The sequence below is a fragment of the Pseudogymnoascus destructans genome (genome assembly GCF_001641265.1).
Source record: "Pseudogymnoascus destructans isolate 20631-21 unplaced genomic scaffold scaffold_7, whole genome shotgun sequence".
In the NCBI taxonomy this organism is placed as follows: domain Eukaryota; kingdom Fungi; phylum Ascomycota; class Leotiomycetes; order Thelebolales; family Thelebolaceae; genus Pseudogymnoascus; species Pseudogymnoascus destructans.
In genome coordinates this window covers 381,477-404,948 of record NW_020167526.1, presented here as the reverse complement: position 1 = coordinate 404,948, position 23,472 = coordinate 381,477, and the positions used below count along the sequence as shown (strand labels likewise).

Genomic DNA, 23,472 nt, shown 5'->3' with positions numbered 1-23,472 from the left:
GTACAAAGGGAGTAAGTATCTCATATGTGCATAGTCTCTTCACGTCTAGCCACAGTAGATTTGTAGATTTGTAGATTTGCGGATATCTCTTATATCTACCTCGCCGAGTATGATTACAAGATAACCGTATAGCCCCGAATACTTCTTACCACACGACCACTTACTACCTGTATCAACATATCATACAAACCCAACCGCTCTGAAACGCTAACATTTACAACCATTCTACTTCCTTTACACACGCGCATCCCATCACGGCCACAAACAACTGGCAAATTCATCATCCCCTTGCTTCCCATAAATCCGACTCAACGAGTCCCGCATCAGCTCACCCTCCATCCCCTCACCCCCATCCCTGCTCCACTTCCCTCCCCTCCCCAGTGCAACACTCCACCCAAACGCATCACCCCCTACACCCATGAACTGGCTCGCCCTCCCCAAAACGAGGTAATCCACCAGCGCTTGCTGCTCCGGCGCCAGGGCTTGTAAGGCTGCCGCGTCTTGTGGTGGGAGGAGGTCGAATTTTGAGGTAACTTGTATTTTGAGTGGGGAGGCGTCGGCGGCGAGGCGCTCACCACTTGATGGATCGGTGGATGCGAGGTAGAGAACCGTGAGGTCGGCTGCGAGGGTTTCGTTGAGGATACGTTGTGCGAGTGTCGTAGGTGAATGGTTTGTGTCTGTCGCTTTGCCGTCGGAGCCTAGATATGCGCCTACATAGGCGTTCCTCGCAATCGCACTCGAGTCTGCCGCGTCGAAGTTGTACTTGCGAATCAGGGCGTGGAAGGTCAATGTGGCGAGTACTCGCGCATCGGGTTGGATCTTGAGAAACATGCCGAATTCGTGCGCAAAGTCCTCGTCGCTGGAGACCGGGTATACGGGCAGGGAGCGCGCGAGGTTGACCACTGTGAGGCCGCCGGTGGGCTTGCGAGTGGCGGTCTGGTTACCGAGCCAGGTGTGGAATTCGGCGCCCCAGGTCTCTGGACGCGGGATGCCGGCTGAGAGGAAAGGGGACTGGAGGTCCTCTGGTCGCAGAGACAAGGGGTTGTGTGTCCATGCTCGTGGGGGGACGTCGTCGACGTGTTTGTGGGTAATGAGTTGGGGGCAGGAGAGATGGAGGGACATGAGGAAGTGGTGTAGGTCGAACATGGAGCTGAAGTCTGTCCGTTTGGTCGCAGAGTCGACTGAGGAGGTTTCGCTGCTGTTGGAGATGATGATGCGAGGGGCCACGAGTAGCCCACCGGCAGCGATGGCGAATCGAAGACAGTTTAAGATCGAGTTCTTGACATCTGCGACGCTGCCTGAATTGTTGTCGCATGTGAAGATCAACTCGTTGTTCCATTCCACTGCGTCGCATATATCCTTCAGCGCAGCGGACTGGACAAACCCATAGTCAAAGATATCGTCGTTTGCTGCTTTGTGCTGAGAGGGCAGGGAAGCTAGAATGTCCTTGTGCCCAGGGCTGCAGAGGAATACCCACGTCCATTCGAGGAAAAGGACGGCGCCAGCAAGCGTAACATACCGGCGATTGGGAGTCAGGAACATGACAGCGGCGCGCCAGCGACTGGGCAAGAGTAAATAGGTGGGCGACCAGGCAGCTGATATGACACCGAACAAATAGCGGTTAAATAAGGACAGTAGGTTCCATGTTCTTGGAGGATGGATACTTGGGCAGTAGAGTCGCAATCAGGGATGGAAGGAGCAAAAGGGCAAAAGGGCAAAAGGGTGATAAACAATAAACGGGGGCAAGTCGATACCTTCCGGCTGCGCCACGCCGTGCCTGTTCGTGTGGGCTGATCGTCCAGGCCCAGGCCGATAAGAAACGCTAAGATTAATCTATTTAGGACGGACGAAAGATTCCTTCCCCTAAGATCGTCCAACCCCACATATATTGAAGCTTGATTGTTATACAGTAGTCTTGGCATTAACCAGCGCGATTTATTCCGCGCCAATAAAACCTTAGCCTCCTCCTATATCAAACATCTAGTATAATATCATCTTGGTATCATCTCATCGTCAGCCTAAAACATGCTAAAGCATGGCAGTCATGCTTTTAAATATAGCTATATAAAAGTCGCAGACCCCATCCTACCTCTACTATCTATAGGTCGCGAACCCCTTTTCCTCCTCAATTCTCGACTCTACGTACTCTACAATATCCTTCCCATATATCTCTTCTATCGTTTTCCCTCCAAGTACCACCTTCCGCTCATGCACCTTCGCCTCTTCCTTGGTCATGCACACAAGCTCTCCCAACCGCAGCCGGCTACTCTTCTGCACTTCCCCTTCGTTGATCGTCTTTCCCTCAGGAGCCCGCCACCTTACAAGCGCCAACCTTGTGGGCACCCCACTAACCACGCTACGACCTCGGTATACCTCCTCGACCAAGTATCCCACATCACCCGCTGTCAGCGGTAACTTGAGGCCCTTCACGTCTTCAGCACCCCAGCCCATACTCGCTCTGGCAACCTTCTCCTCACTGCCCTGCACCTGCGCTAGAATAGCCTCATACAGCTTATCTCTCCCCTTCGTCTCAACATTATCGGTAGGGTACCCGGCTAGTTTCAAGATAACGTAGTTTGCCGCTGCACAGCCAAATACCGCTGGCATGGTGCCGAGTACAGGCAATATCCTGACTCGGAAATCGGCCATTGGCGCCAGCTCCCCGACTTTGCCCTTTGCAAACTCCTCTTCGGAGAGAGGAAGTAGCTGTGCCTTGCCCGAGCCTGGCTTCTCCGTAGAGAAGACGACCGGGATCCCGCTTGCGATGCCTCGTAGACGCAGTCGGCGCCGTGTAGAGCGCGACAGCGGATCCTCAGTTGATGCACTGATATCCCCAACAAATATCCTTGTCGGGTCGCTCTTGCACCCCGCACCCATGGAGCTAACCACCTGTATTCCCTTCCCGTGGCAGTATGCTAGCAGCCCGACCTTCGAGTCGATGTTATCAATCGCATCCACCACGAACTCCGCGTCCTTGAGTAGCCTGTTCGCGTCCTTCTCGCTGAACATCTCATTCCGGCAATCGAAATCCACCCAGGGTGTCACGGCCCGCAGCCGCCGACGCAAACACTCGACTTTCGGCGTCCCAACATCCGCTAGCGTCGCCACCGCGTGTCGGTTCAGCGACGACAGAGACACCATATCAAAGTCGATGAGGCGGATATGTGAGGCCCCCGACCGTGCGAGCGCAGAAGCGCAGTGCGAACCAACACCACCGCAGCCTACAACAACTATCTTCGCATTTCGAAGGGCTGCGAGGCCAGAGTCGGAAAGAAAGACGCGGTTGCGCGCCAATTGCTCGAGGATGAGTTCTGCTCGTCCGTTAGTTGCAGCTACGCCAGGGCTGGGTACAGATGGGCCTACCGTCATCATACTCTCCCCTTATCGCCCGCGCAGCAAGTTCAGCGCTCCTCTCATCTTCCTTACTCCATTGCGGCGTCGGCGCGACGAGATCAGGCCGTTCCTCCCCAGTCGGCGGCGGAATCGAGTGTTTCAGGTCGTCGACCCTGCGTTCCCTCCGCAGGCGCTGGAACGCAAGTATAGAAGTCGCGACAACGGCACCGGACACCAGGGCTGTGGCGGCGAGGTGCGCAGCATGGTGGGAGGAGGTTGGGGTCATGGTGGGGGGAGGGGCGCGGTGTGCGCAATGTCAATGTCGTGCAGGTCGGTTTGCGCTACTTGCTTGCTATCGCTGCGATTAGAAGACGATTTTTTTTTTAGCGCGGCTGGGGAGCTTCGGGGCTTGGCGCACTTACTGTGGCGGGGCGTGCTTACAGTAGTGCCCGCTGGTTAAACTGTCAGAACTGTGGGGAAATCTCTGATCTCTACATTGGTATTCTATAATTCCTATAAGACAGTTCTCACCCTGAAGACTTACTATATCAATTCATCCATGCCCCATCCCGTTTATTCTACCCGACGATACCAAAATATCATTTTCGGACCGGGAATAAGGAAACAGAAACCTTACTCGTTGCTGAGCTGAATAAGTCCTGGTCAGATCCGGACCCCGATCACATCACATCTCTGCCGCAACCCAGGAGTCTCTTCGAGTTCTCCCGAATAAAGGCGCAACTCCAGGCTATGATATTCATGAGTTTCCTATCCTGCAGAAGTAAGAGGTTCATCCTATTGGTTAATATGTAACATAGTCGCTAACCTAGACGATAGGTCTGGTATGTAAGATCATGTGATTAGCTATTAGATTCCGGAAGGATTCATCCGTCTGGAAGTATAATATTAGCTAGGTGTATCCATGGTTCCGAGCCGGGAAACAAATAAAGTTAACTGCTAGACTAACTCCCTAATCGGGGCAGTGCAAGAATCTATATATTAAACGTCGTCTACGAATGACCACGATGCATCACCCCACGCGTTTAACTCGCAGGGAAGGGCCGGTTCAAAACATTGGAAACTTTAAAGTATGCTTCAATATGCTACCGTTGTGTTCTGTACTGACCATCGGCCACTAACTGCCGGTTTCCTCAAGCCCCAAAGCCTACCCTGTCCAGCCATATACCTCCTTAACGCCATAACCTAAAATATATGCATCCATATCCCTTCCAGCCCTATCAAACCGCAATATCATTCAACAACATCCATAATCTCCTCATAACGGCGTGAAGCTCCCCTCGATCTTAAAATCCCTACTGCTAAACCCAGCATGCACACCGATTTTCCCAGGCGCAATAACCCACTCCTGACTCACTGTATCCCAAAAACTCACATCCCTCCGCATTAAATTAAACGTCACAATCTGGCTCTGCCCAGGCTGCAAAAGCACTTTCTCAAAGCCCCTCAGCACCCTAAGCGGTGAAGCCGTAATGCCATCAACTGGAGGCAGCGAGAGGTAGAGCTGCGGCACAGCAGCTCCAGCCACCGCGCCAGTATTGCTCACGGCAACTGTAACTCGGAAGATGGTTTTGAACAAGTTCGGGTTCCCTCCTGGTGCTGTCTTGGCAGCCGGTGCGCGCGCCGTAACCTTCTCGTCGATTTTCGTGATTCCCAGGTTTGTCATCCCAAATGTGGTGTACGACAAGCCGAAGCCGAATTCGTATAGCACGCTCGAGTTGTAGTAGTCGAAATGACGGTAGTCGATCAGTGGCCCCTCTTCAAAATCAGACTGCCATGCGTTTGGATCTGTCGTTGCTCGCAGTTCTGGGGAATCGGTGATAGGCGCAAACTTGTCTTCAGCTTCCGAATTGGCAATTGTGTATGGCAGCTTGCCACTCGGGTTGACAACGCCGTAGAGGATATCAACGATTGAGTTCCCACTCTCTTGGCCGGGGAAGTGGGCAGCGACTATGGCTTTGACATTTGGGTGAGAGGCCCAAGGCATGGTGTTTGGCCCCCCAGAGTGTGTGATAGCGACGGTGTTGGGACAGCGATCAGCGACGTTCTTGACGACGGCCCCGCTGTTCCAATCGGCTTCGAGAGTGGTCCTATCAGAACCTTCTGTAGCCCATGTTTTGATAAAGACCAGGCAAACGTCGGGAGGGAACGGGGCAAATGTGGAGAAAGCAAGGTCAGGGTCGCTGGCTAGGTAGTTGTTATTGAGAATGAATTGTACCATAGACCCATCAGCAGCCGCGCGTGCTTTGATTGCATCCATCGGCGTCACAACGTATGTAGGTCGACCGGTCCTTCATGGGTATTAGTTTTGGTTTCAAAATACAGAATTGCAACTTACCCTGAACCCCCTCCGATAATCAAGGTACCATATTCGAACCCTTTATCGCGGATAACGTTGAGAGTGTATACACCATTGATATTATCACCAGCGTCATTTCCAAACACTCCTATATTCTTTGGGGCCTTCAGTGGAAGAATATTTCCCGTATTCTTAAGAAGCACTGTTCCCGCAGCTGCCGCATCGCGGATGAGCTTTGCATGCGTTCCGCGTGCGTCAACGTTGGCTTTGGCGCCATAAACAAAGGACTGTAGGTAAGGATGAATTATCCATTTGTTCAGTGGGGCCGACGATTGGTCTATAGACGGGTAACTTGTGTCCTGTTTCAAGAAGAAGTAAGGCGTCATAACGCGGTGCACCATATCGTCGATTCGAGCCATCGTTAAAGATCCGTTATTTACCCCGATTGTCAAATTTCCTCCAAAATATGAAGGTCCTGGTGATTGGAAATCGATCGCACCTGGCATATCCATGTCCAAACCGGCCTTGACAGACGCAACGCCTGAATGAGTGCCACCCCAGTCACTGACGACATATCCCTGGAAGCCGAGTTCTTCCTTCAGCAAGCCGTTCAGAATCTTCGAGTTCTGACAAGCGTAGGATGCGTTAAGGCGGTTGTATGCACACATCACCGAAGAAACTCCAGCATGGAGTGCGTTTGCAAAGGGCCACATGTACACTTCATGCATCGTCCTATCGTCGATGTTGGAGGAAACAGCATCAATTTTGACACCTCCATTGTTGGAGGGAACTCTTTGAGTCTCCTGTTCATTACCGATCCAGTCTGCGTGGTCCAGTCAGTATCTCATCCGTTTCTTTCACAGAATCATCATCGGCGTACGTTTAGCATTGGCTTGCACGCCGGTACTTTGGATCCCAGTGATCGTTTCCTCCATAGCTACTCCCGTAAGATACGGATCAGGTGAGAAACCTATCAACGCGTCAGTATGCCTAAATACTTGTACCAATGTAGGTAGGTAGGTAAATAGGTACCCTCCCACCCCCTTCCAGCAAATGCAGAGCGACCTAGCGGCCCAGCCACAGGTCCAAGCATAACGTGTGCTCCTTTAGCCTTAAACTCAGCACCCAAGTATGAACCTCGTGTATTCATAAGATTCCGGTCCCATGTTGCGGCAATGGTAAGGCCAGCAGGGAAGACAGACACGAAGGTTGCTTGTCGAAGAGCTGCAGGGCCATCTTGCATACAAAGTCCCTTGAAACCGAGTCTCGCGATTGGTACGAGATTCCCTAGCTGTGTGAGTACATAGGCGATGAGTTTCACGTGGACGATTCTTACCAACACATGGGCCCCGAATGTTTCCTGTGAGGAGTCCGGCCTTTTCATCTAGAGTCAGGTTCGCGGCAAATATGCGTGCCTTGGCGAATGCATCCTCCCATCCATTCCCATCAGTAGAAGCTAAGTCCTGTCAGCGCGATCAAACGTATATTGACAAGTTGGTGGGCTCACGGCTCGGGTAGACTGGGGGGCTGCTTGTAAACAGCTCGTGGTCCCATGAGCTCTGGGCACTGGCGACCAAAAAGAACGATATCAAAGTAGTTAGGAGCTTTCCCAGATGTAGGGAAGCCATGTTGTAGGAGAATAAATTATCAATCCACTCGAAAAAGAGGGATCTGCCGTTCGCAGAAGGGAAGAGCACGGCGGCTGTCTTATACAAGGAGGCGTCTGCCACAACCTGGGGAAGCTGCGGGAGGGGAAACATAACGGCACGGCTCATCTGACAGCCAGCGGCTTTGTTGGCGGCATTCGAGGGGCAGAAAAGTACGAGGCAGCTGATAGGTCCATGGTAGTTTATACAGCGTCATGTAACGAGGCACAAGGACACTATTCATCAGCCAAGTCCAGTGCCAAGGGAAGAGCAATAGACAAATTGTCGATACAAGATCGCGACTGGCAGTGCCGCAAAATAGCGGCGGAGTCTAGAGGCCGCCCGCTGGCGTCTAGCTCCAGCCACACATATGTTCCGACGGCACAACTATCGACAGGGATAATGCGTAGAATAAAGCAACACCTAGGGAATGTGGAACCTCGGGTGTGGAACCGCTGACCTCTTTATGCACAGTAACAGTCCGATGCCCTGTTCAATCAAAGGTAGACATTCAAAACTGAAGGGCTGGGGATTGTGCGCCTCGTGTTGATAGTTCGCATGATACCGACGATCACAGGCGGGGAAGAGTGCACATTGGGATTCCACGCCAGACACCGAGTGGGGAATATTCGGCAGAGATGGAAAGGTGAGATAGGTGGATGCACCCATGGGGATATCTGGAGATATTCTCGTATAGAGCTGGTTTGATAGGCTCATAGTTTGATACTATTCGACTAAGTGTGGTCTTACTTTTGTTGTGTTGTTGTTGGCTCGATGCCATGGATCAGGGTCCCGGAATTGGGATGGCCCGAGCAGCGAGCTTTCCCCAGGTTTAAACCCCGCCATCGAGGTGAGATAGCTTCAGATATGAGAAATGTGATGTGCGATAAAACAACAAGTATACTGAGCTAAGAAACGCCCAGAACGCCCAGGCAGACTTTTGACCTCTTGGTTGCATATGCCGTATATACATGTATTACTTTCATTATAAATACATAACTTATTCTACACAATAGATATGCAATGAGGGTTCTTGGCGTGACCGAGACTGTGTCTTGCCCACTGCCAGGTTTTGTTGTACGACTCAGTACCATCACCATCCTTTCGTAGGACATAATATATCCAATTATGGTATTGTTACAAACAAACATCAAATGGCCTAACATCCATAACGGATCTCCACTTGTCACATGCTCACATTCATCTAACCAACCCCCTCTCCAACCCCTCCAACCTTTTCAACCGAGAAACCTTCTCACATTCCCCCCCACATGTTCCAGGTCCAGCAAAAATGTATCATGTCCGAACAAACTCGCGTCTTCACCAAGCTCCACATGTGTCACCCTCTTGTTTCCTCCACTTCTCAGTGTCTCCGCGATCTCCCGCTGTTGCCATGCCGGGAACAAGATGTCGCTCGCCACACCAAGCACAAGAGTGGGGATGTCTCGCATCGGCTGCAGCCCTTTCACTAAGTCCGCGGGAGGAGCAGTAGACGTTGCGATAGGCCCGTTAAGGTCGACAGGAACCTGGCCAGGCTGTTCTACGTATGGCGTCTCGGGTAAATCCAGACTGCACGTCGACGAAGAAAAGTCCCCCCCAGATGCCTCTAAGCTGTCTGACCGCTCTGCCCTCCTCAAAGCAGTAGCATGTTGGTGTTCAGCGCCGAGATCAAACAAGTCCATCGCCTTGCTCACATACAGCAAGCTATTTGGATCATACTCCAAGCAGAACTTCTCGCCTGCATGGTCCAAATAAGTCTCAATGAGGAAATCTGGACACAGTGCTGGCTGCTTGCTCGGATCCGCACGCCTCCTCCCAAACCGCTGCTCCCACTCAGGCCCGCTGCGATATGTCACCGTCGCGATCTCACGCGCCAGCTTCATCCCTGCGTGCGGCGGCACCCTATCGTAGTAGAAACCCCGCGCCCAGTTCGGGTCCATCATCAGCACCTGTCGCTGTGTGTGTCGCATCGCAATGCTATAAGGGTGCGAGCGGGCACAGCCTGAGATCGATACAACGCGGCCTACGCGGGAAGGGAAGTGTACGCCGGCCGCGAGGGACTGCATACCGCCCATACTCGCGCCGACACTAGCGTAGAGCTGGTTGATGCCGAGGCCGTCGACGAGGCGGAACTGGGCGCGCACCATGTCGTTCAGGGTGAGAATCGGGAAGCGGGTGGCGTAGTTCTTCCCATCGGCCGGGTCGATGCTACTTGGCCCAGTAGAGCCGTAACATCCACCTATAACATTTGTGCAGATAATGTGGTATTTATCCGTATCTAGGCATCCTCCTGGCCCGATAAACTTCTCCCACCATCCAGGCTTCGGGTTCTTCTCTGTCGAGTGCGCGTGCGAGGACGCGGAGAGCCCAGTGTGGAGCAGAATCGCATTAGATTTGTCGGCGTTGAGCTCGCCCCAGGTCTCGTATGCCACATTGAACCCAGGTAAGACACCGCCCCAGTCGAGCAGTATAGGGTCTTTGCAGTGGTAAACCTCTGTTGCGCCACTGGTATAGGAAGGCTCGGGGCCACTAGCATGAGAACGCGCTTCCAGCGTCGCTGTCTTGCTCTCGAGCGCATCGAGGCATGGGAAGGACATTGCCGGGTTCGAGGCGTCTGTCGCTGCTGGAGCTTCTGCTCGCCTTGGCAGCTGGGTGTGGAGCTGTCGAGAAGAATAGTGGCAGGCCGGAGCAGCCGCAGACATGGCCGGTCTGGCCGCCGAGAGTGGTCGGCTCCATGATCTCGAGAAAGGTTTGATTGGTTTTGAAACTATCCGCGTCGCGGGCACGGCCGCTCTCGAGGCATTCATTGTTCTGTGAACTGGTTACCAGCAGGCCCCTGGTAAATTGTCCACGGCAACGACTATTTAAACAGAGAGACGTCGGTGTTTGAAGCTCCGACAGTCGGCTTGGTCACCAAGCACGCACCCATCAAGCCTAAATGGCAGAAACTTTCAATCTCACCTAATCTGGAGGCGGTAAGTATTTACTACACATGACGTGATTTCACGTGCCCTTTTTTCTTGATTAGGCATAGATAACGGCCGCTCCCGCGTTTAGCTTATTCCAGGCAGAACAGACCATCTTGCGTAGACAACGTACGTTGTCACGCAAGATAATGTGGTGGAGGCGTCACCATCTCGCCACTGATATATTCGATATTCAATTCGGGAGGATAAACAAATGGTTTAGAGTAGCAACATTTCCGATTCATTGCATCATTTCCACCGTTTGCGTTCACCAACCTAGACCACTGAAATAGTGTATCGTTAATCACGAAACCTGCACATCCATTCGCTGAACAAGTCCAATGGCATTCCCCTACTTTCTCACGGCGTCCTCCTCCAGCCTCCAAGACATTAATCCGTTTAGCATTCCTCCGAACTCACCTGCCATTGACCCCACCGTCGCCGACGTCCTTGTCGTCAAAGCAATCCTCCAGAGCCTCTCCCTTCCCCTCGAGCTGGCCGACACCATAATCGACTATGCCGAGTACTGGCCTCACACCTCCGCCGTGCTGCCGAGTGTCAACCCCGCCTGTGCGCAGGGTAATTCACACGAAAACTATTTCGTTGTATGTTCCCCTCGCTTTGCCCATTTGTAGCCCACTAACATTTCAAGACCCGCACCCTCCCTCTCGGATGTCTTGCAAGCTCCCCTTCCACAGACCCCAGCCGTGCGCCTCCGCCAGCACGCCCAGGCAATATGAGACCGCATGTCTTCCTACCCACTCAGTCCGAGGCCTCGAAAGCAGCCACCGCCGCCCTGTATTCAGCATGGGCCCAGAAATCACAACCGCGTGAAGTGCATCCATGTCGGAAAATCGTTTTTAAGTTCAGGATGCGCGATCAGGGGTGGGGCGGGGAATACAAAGATCACGGAACTTATAATGGGTCGTTTACATGGTTAGATGTTGGGAGAGAGCGGGCGAGGGTCATTGACAAGTATGAGAGTGCGGCCTTGGAGGGATCTACGGAGTTGCCGCAACCAACAAGGCAGCGGAAAGAAGGTTCAGAGAGCGATGTGGAGAAGACGTTAGCTTGGAATTTGGAGTCTGTAGATCCTCCATTGAAAAAGAATGGAGCGCCGACGAGGAATCAGGCGTGGCTTGATCCAGGGAACATGGCAGCTGCGGTTGAACTAGAGCATCCGTTCTTGCCGCATGGCAAGACATTGCAGAAGAACGTAACTGCGACAAAGGAAGCCAAGGACTACACAATCGTATGGCGCTGGGATGACGATATTGACGCCGAATCCGATGAGGCGGAAGAGTTGCAGAAGGCCGGCCGTGGTAAGGCTACAGGGAATGGCGAGTTCGTTCGGAGTTTGGAAGTTGGAGACGTGGTGACTGTGTGGGCGAGAGCGAGGTTTCCGGGGTGGTCTATCACGGTAAAGGACGTTGAGGTCGATATGTTCTGGGCAGTGTAATATATCTATGAAATCCATAGTTACATCAGGCTAGGGTTTGTAGATTGGGACACGGTTCAAGAGTGGCTAGTAGCTTTCCGTCAGCATATACTAGATAAATACTATGCAGCAATTAGCAACGCCTTTCAATTATTCTGCCAGGCTGCCCTTATTGCTCTATTCTTTTAGTAAATTGTTTATGCACCCTCAATCTTATACGACAGTGAGCGCCACCAAAAAATATTGTTATTAAATCAAAGTTCGGTTCATTAAAAGAGATAAATTCCATCATTTTTTTAGCCTTTTGTGTATGTATACTTTTACAAAAAACACTGGAGAAAAATTAATTTACAAAGGAATTACGGAATACAACCAAAGTACTCGAGTATGATCATACCAGGGAGACAGACAGCGATTTGAAACCCTGATATGATTGGTTGCCGCTTGGACCTTGGAGAGCAACTTTCTTGAACCTTCAGCCTCGTCTGACCCTGCCATTAAACTCAACAAATTCTGGCTCCTACAACAACCCACGGTGCTCCATTCCACGTCCTAACTGCCCAGTATTAAGGGACTAGAAACAATGTCCCGAGGCGCCCACCGCTAGACAAGCACAGCCTGCCAAAATGGCATCCTCATTCGTTCCACGCGTCGACTTCCCCCCGAACCTCAACCTCCCCCGCTCATACTTCCTTGGCCATCATGCCGCCGGTCTTTCGAAGATGGTCACTATGCTCTCCCACATCGACCTTATCATCGAATGCCGAGACTACCGCGTCCCCCTCACCTCTCGCAACCCCCTCTTCGAAGGCTCACTCGCCGGCCGCCAACGACTCGTCGTCTACACAAAGCGCGATCTCGGGAGTCGAAACCGGCCCGCTGACAAGGCGCGCGAGGCTATAATCCGAGACTGGCACAAGCCACAGCAAGTTCTCTTCTCGGACCACAAGTCGAAGCGGGATGTGCGCTCTGTGCTTGCGTTTGCGAAGCAGCATGCCCAAGAGCTGGATAGCTTGACAGGGAGTCGCATGCTCATCGTCGGGATGCCGAACGTGGGCAAGTCCTCTCTTCTTAATGCACTGCGCATGGAAGGTGTCAATCGCGGCAAGGCGGCGTATACGGGAGCGCAGCCGGGGATCACACGCAAGATTGCGTCGGGAGTTAAGATTGTGGACCGCGACCCTGAGGCTGGCTCGGAAGGCGTGTACCTTGTTGATACGCCCGGAGTGTTCGTGCCATTCGTGCCAGATCCAGAGAGTATGCTTAGGCTGGCGCTATGCGGAAGCGTTAAGGACACAATTATCGCACCCACGACGCTTGTGGATTATCTCCTCTTCCACATCAACAAGCACGATCCTAAGATTTATCGCGAGTATTGCCCGCCAACGAATGATGTTCATGAGATGCTTAATGCGGTGTGTCATAAGACTGGTCGGCTACAGAAAGGAGGGGTGCCTGATATAGAGGCTGCCGCGCTGTGGTTGATCCAGCGTTGGCGACAGGGGAACCTGGGATGCTTCGTGCTCGATGAGGTCGAAGAGGATGGGCTTGCAAAGAAGATGCAGGAAGAGGTTGGAACGAGTTTGAGCCAGGCCAAGAAGGCGAAGAAGGAAGCGCAGAGACAGAGGAGTAAGACGAGATTCTTGGAAAGCAAAGCATAGTGGAGAGTGCTGTGTGTCCTCGAGAGAATGGATTCGCAACTGTACAGTACTCGAATTCTGGGACACAGCGTCAGTTCCATGCGATCAATACCTCTCTAGCCCATCTTGGGATATGATTTACGAAAATACCAAACTGTATTATATTATTGTATATATATTAAACTGTCGTAATAGAATATTATACTGGCTTGCACCATGACTCGTATCGATTATCCGCGTAAACCCATAGCATCTGTCGTCAAACGCCGTCTTGTGATGCCGTCCAATGTTTACTATCATCGAGGATACCAGCTACCACCATACTTGCTACTCAAAAACGCTTCTATCTACAATTCACATGAACTAGGCTTGTCTTGACTTCTCGTTTTCCCCTTTCAAGCACAAACGCAGTCAGCTTCCCACCCTTCAAGCATCCTGTATCTATCCCCTTTGTGAATTCGCCCAACGATAGGCCCCGTCGAGAATCATGCCCATATATGACTGTGGTGCGTTCATTCTCTGGGAGGTGGGACTGAAATTGGTTCCATAGCTGGTATGCATGTTAGTAACCCAGGTTATTTCAACCGAATGTAGGATTATACCTTCGTCCACACACTTCCCTTGTGCCTTTCACTAGGTTTAAGTTTCTTCAAGTTTATAGTGCGAATGTTCATAACCATAAAGGGATCCTGCCTTCTGAGCTTCATGCCAGGCATCAACCCAGCATGTACCACGACCAAACTCCCCATCCCTTTGATATCCCCAACTTTAAGGATAAGCGGTAGATCCTTCAACCACTTCACATGCTCTTTTGTAAGCTGTTTCGCAAGCTCCTTATGCTTCTGCTTCCTCTCAGGATGCTTCTTTCTACGGCCTTCGATGAGCCCCTTAGCTTTGTCATCTAAGTCGGCATCGATGGGCCCCTTAGCTTTGTCATCTAAGTCGGCATCACTTCGCCCTGATACCATCCGCCTTGACGGCGAGTTATGCGCTCCAGACCCTGGCTTTGCATGCAACTTCTTCCATGCTTTCAGAACTCCATCCTCATGATTACCCCTCACCGCGCTCGCGCCCAACTGCATCAGAAGTTTTAACACGCCGATGGAATCGGGGCCTTTGCTGATCATATCGCCTGCACAAACAAGGTGGTCACGGGTCGAGTCGAAGTCCAGCTTCGCCAGTAGCCGCTCCAGGTCGCTCTTCATGCCGTGGATGTCTCCGATCACAATCAAACGACCTTGGAGGCCGCTGTTGGAGTTGCCCGGTCGGCCGACCTGCGGCACAAGGGAGTGATCCAGGGTTTTAACGAGCGTAATGCTGGCTGGGGGGTCCGTAGAGAGTTCGTCCGAGTCTTCCATAAGAGATAATGCCGTGACGGCTTCCGTGAGCTGATCGGTTTCGGAGAGTGATTCCCATTCCACCGTATCCACATAAGTAGGTGAAGAGAGAGATATGCTGTCTCGGGCATTGTACTTAAAAACAAAGAGGAGAGAGAGCGCGAAGAGGGTGAGGCAGATGTAGTGCCGGGCGCGGAGACCACCAAATGCGAAGGTCATGAGCTTTTTAGGGCCCCGCGCATCATATTGCGGAGGATAGGAACTCATTCTCGGGCCAGGAGTTATTTCATCATTACAGAGGCTGTTTGGCGTCAGAGCCTGGGCGTCGTTGTCTTGCTTCATGCGTGGACGATTGGCCCACCTCCCAAGGTGGCTGTTCGGGGAATCAACAGCTTCGGCTTTGGTGCTGAGAATGTAATGTTGGTGATCTTTCACTAAAAAGTGTAGATATATATATAGTACCGTTCAAAGGGGCCAGGTAAGGAAGTTAGCGTTTAAAATCTATTATTTGTATGTGGTGATTTAATGAAGAGCTGGCGTGTACCAAAGTACAACATCTGATGTTTGTCGTCGGCAATAGTCGCGGTCTTAACACGTGACTAACTGAAGCTCCTACTTTCACAATTTAAAGCAACAACTCTCAAAGCGGCAAATTATTTGGTGGGTAGGTAATAACCTCATTTCTATTAATTTTGCCTGTCTGTCTCTCTCCTTGCAAAAGCCTCGATGGGGTACCTCTATTAACTCCGACAACCAACTCCAGATCTTGCTTCCCCATATTACAAAAGAAGAGAAAAGGATCATGGTGCAGCTTCCAGAAATACAGGCCCTCCAGTTCCAATCAATCGCCTCAAATGTGCAGCCATTATATATACTTCGTCCCTTGTTAGAAGGCGACGACCGAAACCCGTGATGTTGAACACCGGCCAGGCCAGCGAAAGGTCGGAAACCGAAAGCAAAAAAAAGCATCGTTGGTATTCGCACAAACAAGAGAGGCAGACGAAGGCTGTTGAGGTTCTACCAACAAGGCAGCAACTTTGTGAGTTTCGGAATCAACCATTGCGGATTTCCGGCGCCGAGGTAATAACAGGACTCTTATTGATTTTCAAGTTCTCGGGCGACGGTAACCATGCTTAGTGCGTTCAACTGAGCCTGGCCTTCTTTGGGGCACCTTGAGAAGGCTCGGAGCCATTCTTTCCCTTAGACACTGGCGAGCTCTGCTCCGCAGAGCTAGTTGGAGCGCCTGAAACCGGCGAGGTAGGGTTCTGAGCCACAAAGAGGCCCCCCTCGTTGCCTTTCTCGGCCTTTCTCGTCAGATCCACAGGAGCTCGGTGCTTGACGCCGAGGGTTTGGGCCGTGTACCACGGAAGTTCCTCGTCCTTGAACTCAGTGAACGTCAGATACGGATAATCGCCGGGTAGACGAGGGATGTTTGAGCGCGAAATCATTAGCTCAGCAACCACGGCCCTAAACTCCTCTTTCACCGTAGTCAAAGAGTCTCGAAGGCGCTGCTTCCCCTTCGCCGTCATGTCAAATTTCTTGTGCCAATCCTCCAGGTCTGCAGCGCGGCAGTAAGATCCGCCATCAGTGCCAATAGCGGTGTAGAACTTGGAGCCGCCGTCGCTAGCAGCATATCCATGACCTTCCATGGTCTCGTTGACAATATACTGGCGGACAATGGTGAGAGCCTGCCAATAATAGACGTCGTTGGCATAAAAGGCACGTCCTGGTGTGGCTGCAGCTGGGTCATTGCTTGGTGGGTGCAGCATGACGCGAGGAAAAAAGGTTCGAAGGCGCCCTTCAATCTCCATCTTGCGAACGGTCTGCTCTTGGACCTTCTTCTGGGCAATATCATAGATAGTAACGCCGTGGGCCGTATGCAACAGGGTCTGCTTATTGATGGCAGACGGGACGTTCCACAGCCCAACAATTCTGATCATGGACTCTCGAAAAATGACAGGCGAGCGAAGGCGAACTCCAATATCAGCCCAGTACTCAACGTCTCGCAGAACGCGTTGCCAAAGATAGGTGCCGGTGCGGAGGAGGTGCGTTTCAATATCGCGGCGCACGCATGGCACGGCCTTGAGGGGTTCTGCGGCCTGGAGCAGACGGAGGGAGTCGTTCACCAGTGCTTCGTCACCAGGAAACAGGATCGGATCGATGTTGCACATGCACCGAAAGAGATTATCGTAGATGTGGAGGTAGTCGGTGCCGCTCTGGGCATTAATGGGGGTGAAGTTGAAAATGGCCTGTTTGGCAGTTGAGTGAGCCTGGCAACAGTTAGATGAAGTCAACGGCTTTTTATGAGGAGAAACATACGACAAATACAAACTCCACGAAGCGGCACCCTGGGTCGGGCTTCATGTGGAAGCGCCACTTGATGGTTTTTCCATCCTCGCGTTGCTTCAGAGTGACGTTCGCGGGAGGGTTGATGCTCAGGAGCTCGGAGAATTTTGTGGACGCCGAAGAGAGCATACTGGAGTGCAGGTTCCACGTGTCTCCGGTTGGCGCCAGGATGAAGACATCCGCCCCCTGGAAATGAGGGTACTGAGCTGGGTTGAACATCTTGTCAGAGGCCAAGGCAGGATATCAGGTTATTCTGAGAACAAAGTCAGTCACTATTCATATGGAAGGCGAGGTAGGACATGGCCCATAAGGATGGAGTCTGAGTGAGATGAAACTTGGGGGACTGACCTGAGTGATGATGTTGATGATATGGGTCCAAATAGACTGAAGCGACGGAAACGGTCTTCTGGCAAGACTGGAAGCTGGAGATGGTCAGATATTTGTCACTTGGCAACCGAAATCGAAGAATATGAAAGTAAGAAGCAGTAATGATGAATGGCGGTGCTGTGTTCTGAAGAGAAGAAGATGGTTGGATATGAATGGAGTATGGATAAGAGGGCAGCCCAAGATCATACAGGTTGTATGAAGCTGAGTGCCTGGTATTGCCAAGGGTCGGTGAAGTCCAGTTGTAGACTTCTGATCAACTTGAACTTGAGAACCAATAGCACATTGAAGTGAGATATAGGAACTATGCAGAAGGCCAGGAGTGATTCATGTCATGGAAGAATGAATGAGAGATAGGTGACCAAGCTGGGTTACCTGAGACGACGCAATGGAATAGAAGACTTACCAGAATGAACAATGTGGGCAGCTTGAAGCTCTGTATATTAGTTGGCGATGAAATAGACATTCAGAGATATGAACCTGAACAATGAGTGGAGGTGAGCCACGATCCAAAGTGTGTACTCGTATCGGCGAGTTTTGGTGATTGTGCCGAGTTGTGGTTGTGAAGGAAGTGGAAACCAGAGGAAGCGCGCGTCAGTGATAAATAGCAACCAGGTCCCACACTAGCGCCCCTCGACGAGTTCACTTCTCTTGACGCCGGGCAATAGCTAGTAAAAGTCTAGGCGTTAACACGGGTTCCTGGGAGCTGAGGCGCTCAACTTCTCAATGTCAGAAATTGAAAACCCACGTTCCCCAACATCCGAGAACCCACTCACATTTGTAGGAGCTTGAGAACAAAGCAGCGAGTATATATAGTTGACAATGGTGAACTTTGAATGAAGTGTATGATCCTCAAACTTCTCTCCATCTCGTACCTCAGAAAACAGCAACGATTCGTACAAAGAACGGAATATGAATTACCTCCGATTCTACCAACGTAGTGAATGCCACTATGGCTTCATTTCATTCGTCCAGTAACCAAGAGAAAATGTTCTCGCAAGAGATGCTCTGAGGTTGTAGGCTTATACTTGACTTTGGTGGATTTATTGAACACCTATAATGACGGCACTGGTGTGAAATGTTGAAGAAGTATACGATCACAGCATCTGAAGGCAACATATAGAAAGGTTGAATATTATTACTATGTCAGATAGGCAATAATGAATACTAGAATACACACAACTATGGTATACTATTCATCTTGCATGTAGAGTGGCCCCTTTTGACAACGCCGCAAGAAATCCGAAGGTTTCGAGGTCATACGCAAACTCATGGCATATCCCCTGGATTTCAGACAAGAACAAAACAAGATTAAAAACATAAGGAAATAAAACGATCGGGTGCCCTCAGATCAGCTCTCAGGTTCTCACTGCCAACACTTGCTGGTTCTGCTCCTATTGAGACAAGAGCAGGTCAGTAGGTTGGCCTGCAATTTTGGCTTTTTGGACACATTGGTCATCACCGGGCAAAGAAACGCGCCACTCCCACCTAACCGCCAACAATCTGAGGAAGCATGTCGTGCTGCAAAATCGAATAAGGAATTCTAGCATGTATGTTAGTAGCAGAAAAATGGGCACAGAGTTGCTGGTTACAATCATACCAGGTAGCTCCGATTGAAAACTATTAACGCCTTCATCGGCATGTCGATCAAGAGATGCCGCCAGAATATCAGCCCCCAAACCCCATTAGAAGCCTCCAATCCGACATCGATCTCACTTGGAACCACAGGCGCTCAGGACGTTGCAAAATGTCGTCCTTGCCACCCTATTCCCCATCTCAATCACAGCATCGAACGTGGCCAATCCCAGACTGCGTGGTATGGCAGGGCAGCACGGCAGCCCAGCTAAGATTTCTGTTCCTAGCTTGCGCATCCCCAAGCAACTGTTCACACAGTGACTAGGTAGCATTACGAGGTGAGTTTGTCGTCACTGCTGGGTTGCTTGGAGAGTATGCTGTAGGAGGAGGAGAGTTGACGTTGGGAATCGCATAAACGCGACAAACGCACTAGTCCCGATTTGTAAAATTCAACCGCAGCCTGACGACCTTGGGCCATCTGACAGAGCTCACGACAACGAACTCTCAATCATCACCGCAATAGCGTTTGACTCAGCTCCTGTCACCTCCAACCGCCATCATGGTAAGTCAGATCGCAATTCCCACTCTCCCAACACCACTAACATCCACAGGCGCGCAATTCCGAAAAGGCGCAGTCCATGCTCTTCCGCTTCCGTGAAGCCCAAGCCGCAGATCTTGGAATCCTCGATGCAGGCCGCTCGCGGCGCCCGAAGCTAATCACCTCCGAAACCTCTATTCCGGCATGCGAGAAATGGCGTGGACAAGTGCTGAAGGAGATCTCGCGCAAGGTCTCGAAGATCCAAGACCAGGCGCTGAGTGACTTCATGATCCGCGACTTGAACGATGAGATCAACAAGGCTATGCGGGAGAAACATATGTGGGAGGTGCAAATTCGGAACCTGGGAGGGCCGAATTACATGAGGAGTGCGAAGGTTTACGATGAGGCTGGTCGGGAAATACAAGGCGCCGGGAAGGGATATAGGTATTTTGGTCGGGCAAAGGAATTACCGGGTGTGAAAGAGCTCTTTGAGGCGCAGTCGAAGCCGAAAGAAGAGAAGCCGTTGGAGAGTCGTGCGGATCTGAGGAAACAAGTCGATGCGGCATATTACGGGTATAATCTGGATGAAGAGGATGGAACGTTACTCGACTACGAACTATTCAAGGAGAAGGAAGCGTTTGATAATCTTCTTAAGCAGGGGAATGGGGAGATTTCGGATAGTTGGGAGCCACTTCCTGGGGCTAAGGGGGATGGAGAGGGCTGGAGGCTGCCGACACTGGACCAAGTGCAAGAGGAACTGGTTGAAAGGAGACGAAAGAGATTACTGGACAAGCTGGGATAACCTTTGAATGGTCTATATATGATGTGTTGCAGGCAAGGAAAATGTTTTAGTATTTGGGACGGGATAGTAAGCAAATATACCACTGCAGAAGAATATGCCTGTCGGTGTATAATGTCACTTGGGGGCGGTTCGATTACTTGTATATTGGTAAATGTTTCCACGTGTAGGAGCCTAGATCGCTAGCTCTGTCGTTCCAATTGCCCGAAGAACAAGATATATGAAGCTTAATTCCGCTCACATGGCATCCAGGGACGAATTGAAGCATTCCACCATTCCACCCTCCAGTTATATTTGCGCCCACATAATAACCCACTTGCTGCGATCCACAAAATTTCTATCACATTTTTGTTATCTGTCACTTATCAAAGGACAATCTCAATCACCTGACCCGCTATAAAACATGGTGAAACGACGACGCAGGAACATGCAGGTCGCTTGCCTTGGCCCTTGCCTTTGGGGTGTGGTCCACGATTGGTCGCTACATGAGACACGGCTCAAACACAATCTGCTATGGAGTGACCTCCGTCCTACGTGCATATTCACACCAGCCGCTCTCGTCCAACTCATCTCTTTTGGACATGCATAGGAAATTCACAATCGCCCGTTGTATCACTCGGCCCCGTCCTGGCCGCCATCCGTCACACGCTATCATCCCGACCTATGCGCACAGTGCTCAAAGAATGGGCCATGCGCCGTTCCACAGGTGTAATGACCAAGCTCGCCCGCATGAAAAACATGGCACGAAATGCCCATCATGTTCGCGATTGCTCCAACCGATTCTCGCCGGCTTTGTGCGTCTTCGTACAGCGTGGCGTTGTACTATCTGGTCCGCTGGCAGTCTGTGGCGCTGGAGAAAACTAAAACGCAGTCGCTTCTGGCCATGAAAACGGCGTTTCGTCAGAGGCTTCTGGTGTCGTGACAGCCACACTGACGGGGTGTTTTTGTATTGGTTGGTGGAGAGGGTGATTATTAGATCATTTGTTGATTGGGCATGCGGCATTGCCCCTGTCTAGCTGATATGATATTCTGCATGTTTCGCGATTGTGCCCTTACTTGCTAAGTCGGTGGGCCTTGCCAGTAACCTCATCCGATATGATGAGCGTTTGAAAATCACCGGGTCTCCGGCGACCACCAGGTGACGACTGCAGGTTCTGGACGACTGCAGGTTCTGGCTAAACTATGTCGTTTGTTTGTAATCATAAAGAAATCTTTCCACTGCACAACTATACATCAGTCCCTGTCGCATCCAGACAGCCAGTTACTCAATATGAGCGATGATGGAGATTACGCTTCCAAATCTCCAACTCGGATGACGGCGGGCGCAACGGGAGAGGTTTTCCTTCCAAACGGTTCCTCTTCAAAGGGCTCTTCTAGAGAGAGCTCTCCAAAGGGCTCCTCTCCGAAAGGTTACTCTCCAAAGCCCAGATCGGAACATGAGCGCACCTCGCACTCTCCACAGTCAATTCACAACATCCCCGCGCTCGGGGGCTCACCGGGCGCCGATGCCCCTACGGCTGAAGAGCACGCTGCCGCAGATAAAGATGCGGCTGAAGCGCCAGTTCAAGCTGAGAACGGAATCGCGATCGACAGCGACCAGGGCTCCTTCTTCGATGATGGCTATGAGACGGACTCAAACCCGTCTATTTCAACGTCCCTCGCGAGCAGTATGCGTAACTATAAGTTCGAGAATGGTCGGCGCTATCACCGCTTTCGGGAGGGCAGGTACAATTTCCCGAATGATGAGATGGAGCAGGATCGCGAGGACCTAAAACACGCGTTGGTGGTGAAGCTGTGTCAAACGTATTATTTTGCGCCTGCTTATGACATGCAGTATGTTGCCGGTCCGCCACATTTCTGATCTTATCAGTCTTATCGGGGGTACTATGCTAACAGCCGCCCAGAAATATTTTAGACATGGGAACAGGGACAGGCATCTGGGCGATTGAGGGTAAGACATTCATGCACCGCAAGAGACGAGTAACTAACGAGCACAGTGGGCGACCAACATCCCGAAGCCACCGTCCTTGGGGTGGACCTCTCCCCGATCCAGCCCGAATGGGTACCACCAAACGTGAAATTTATGGTCGACGACATCGAGAGCCCCTGGCTGCATCCCCCGAACCACTTCGACCTCATCCACTCGCGGCATATAGTCATGGCTGTCAAAGACTGGCCCCGCCTGCTCAAGAACGCCTACAGGTGCGCCCCCACTGTCTCTCGCCCCCATCCCATCGCTAACAAAATATCCTACAGACATCTCAAACCCGGTGGCTGGATCGAGCTGCAGGAGATCCACCATTTCCCCCAGTCGCCCTCCGAGGTCCCCCTACCAACCGACCTCCCCCTTGTCCAGTTCTGGGACCTCGTCGCAGAGGGCCTGGACAACTTGGGCGTCGATTTCAAGCGCACCCTCTCCCTTGCATCCATGGTGCGCGACCGTGGCTACGCCAACGTGACGGAGCGCGTCTTCCAGGTGCCAATAGGAACGTGGCCCAAGAACCGCACGCTGAAGGAGTGCGGACTATACTGGAAAACTGTGCTTATGGAAGGGCTGAGTCCGATCGCGCTAGGCCCGTTCACGCGAGGATTGGGCTGGTCGCAGGTGGAGGTCGAGGCGTTTCTGGTGGGAGTCCGGCAATGCATGAAGGAAGGGAGGGATAATGCGTTTATGCCTATGCATATAATCTATGCGCAGAGGCCGTGGGATGATGTGTGACTGGGCTATGAACGGGCCGTATGAATTTTTTCCGATCGAGATTGTGAAACAGGAATTGGGGGGTTATGAAGTGATAGGGGTAAAGTGCGGGTGCACGGCGTTCGGAATGGTTTGGATCACGGCAATGGTGCATTCCCGATGGCAGGTCGAGGGCAGTGAGAATGCAGGTAGCCATTGAGGCAGACATGGTTGGTAGTGATGACAGGCCTCGGACCGAGAGCGCTCCCTTACGTCCCGACCGAGCATGGCATATGTCGGGTGATGCTCATACCGGGTGATACAGTGACGACCGGAGAAGCGCCGGCTATCCTCAAATCCGGCATACCAGAGCCAGCAAATACCGCATGGGAAGCCAAAGACATGGAGAATGGGTTTCGTCGGGGGAGTGACGTAGCCATAATACCCCTCAAAGAATAGAAATTTGTTTCGAGCCA

General features: G+C 51.6%; 10 protein-coding genes across 10 annotated transcripts; 4 read left to right on the top strand and 6 right to left on the bottom strand.

The window, feature by feature from the left end:
- Positions 1-78: 78 nt before the first annotated feature.
- Positions 79-1,913, bottom strand: VC83_02878 (uncharacterized protein). The gene has a single exon (XM_024466531.1). It carries the CDS (start codon positions 1,540-1,542, stop codon positions 253-255), a length of 1,290 nt encoding a protein of 429 aa, XP_024325378.1. The 5' UTR covers positions 1,543-1,913; the 3' UTR covers positions 79-252.
- A 164-nt stretch (positions 1,914-2,077) lies between these two features.
- VC83_02877 (uncharacterized protein) lies at positions 2,078-3,663 on the bottom strand. The gene has a single exon (XM_024466530.1). The coding sequence runs from the start codon at positions 3,370-3,372 to the stop codon at positions 2,095-2,097; it is 1,278 nt and encodes a 425-aa protein (XP_024325371.1). The 5' UTR covers positions 3,373-3,663; the 3' UTR covers positions 2,078-2,094.
- A 771-nt stretch (positions 3,664-4,434) lies between these two features.
- On the bottom strand, positions 4,435-7,623 carry VC83_02876 (uncharacterized protein). Its single transcript, XM_024466529.1, has 6 exons — positions 7,158-7,623; positions 6,987-7,106; positions 6,683-6,937; positions 6,531-6,620; positions 5,690-6,473; positions 4,435-5,642 (listed from the first exon to the last, which is right to left on the bottom strand). Exons 1-6 carry the CDS (start codon positions 7,423-7,425, stop codon positions 4,610-4,612), a joined length of 2,550 nt encoding a protein of 849 aa, XP_024325370.1. The 5' UTR covers positions 7,426-7,623; the 3' UTR covers positions 4,435-4,609.
- Positions 7,624-8,534: 911 nt separating this feature from the next.
- Positions 8,535-10,103, bottom strand: VC83_02875 (uncharacterized protein; the record flags this gene model as incomplete). Its single annotated transcript, XM_024466528.1, has 1 exon — positions 8,535-10,103. One exon carries the CDS (start codon positions 10,101-10,103, stop codon positions 8,535-8,537), a length of 1,569 nt encoding a protein of 522 aa, XP_024325373.1.
- A 103-nt stretch (positions 10,104-10,206) lies between these two features.
- Positions 10,207-11,929, top strand: VC83_02874 (uncharacterized protein). The gene is made up of 2 exons (XM_024466527.1): positions 10,207-10,867; positions 10,915-11,929. Exons 1-2 carry the CDS (start codon positions 10,604-10,606, stop codon positions 11,719-11,721), a joined length of 1,071 nt encoding a protein of 356 aa, XP_024325372.1. The 5' UTR covers positions 10,207-10,603; the 3' UTR covers positions 11,722-11,929.
- A 397-nt stretch (positions 11,930-12,326) lies between these two features.
- MTG1 (Putative mitochondrial GTPase) lies at positions 12,327-13,361 on the top strand (the record flags this gene model as incomplete). Its single annotated transcript, XM_024466526.1, has 1 exon — positions 12,327-13,361. The coding sequence occupies one exon, from the start codon at positions 12,327-12,329 to the stop codon at positions 13,359-13,361; it is 1,035 nt and encodes a 344-aa protein (XP_024325375.1).
- A 137-nt stretch (positions 13,362-13,498) lies between these two features.
- On the bottom strand, positions 13,499-15,208 carry VC83_02872 (uncharacterized protein). The gene is made up of 2 exons (XM_024466525.1): positions 13,943-15,208; positions 13,499-13,890 (listed from the first exon to the last, which is right to left on the bottom strand). The coding sequence occupies exons 1-2, from the start codon at positions 15,017-15,019 to the stop codon at positions 13,684-13,686; spliced, it is 1,284 nt and encodes a 427-aa protein (XP_024325374.1). The 5' UTR covers positions 15,020-15,208; the 3' UTR covers positions 13,499-13,683.
- Positions 15,209-15,322: 114 nt separating this feature from the next.
- VC83_02871 (uncharacterized protein) lies at positions 15,323-18,535 on the bottom strand. Its single transcript, XM_024466524.1, has 3 exons — positions 18,184-18,535; positions 16,997-18,126; positions 15,323-16,947 (listed from the first exon to the last, which is right to left on the bottom strand). Exons 2-3 carry the CDS (start codon positions 17,240-17,242, stop codon positions 15,820-15,822), a joined length of 1,374 nt encoding a protein of 457 aa, XP_024325377.1. The 5' UTR covers positions 17,243-18,126; positions 18,184-18,535; the 3' UTR covers positions 15,323-15,819.
- Positions 18,536-19,541: 1,006 nt separating this feature from the next.
- Positions 19,542-20,322, top strand: ISY1 (NineTeen Complex (NTC) component; the record flags this gene model as incomplete). Its single annotated transcript, XM_024466523.1, has 2 exons — positions 19,542-19,544; positions 19,594-20,322. The coding sequence occupies 2 exons, from the start codon at positions 19,542-19,544 to the stop codon at positions 20,320-20,322; spliced, it is 732 nt and encodes a 243-aa protein (XP_024325376.1).
- Positions 20,323-21,589: 1,267 nt separating this feature from the next.
- Positions 21,590-23,038, top strand: VC83_02869 (uncharacterized protein; the record flags this gene model as incomplete). Its single annotated transcript, XM_024466522.1, has 4 exons — positions 21,590-22,152; positions 22,224-22,270; positions 22,317-22,521; positions 22,576-23,038. The coding sequence occupies 4 exons, from the start codon at positions 21,590-21,592 to the stop codon at positions 23,036-23,038; spliced, it is 1,278 nt and encodes a 425-aa protein (XP_024325600.1).
- Positions 23,039-23,472: the final 434 nt, after the last annotated feature.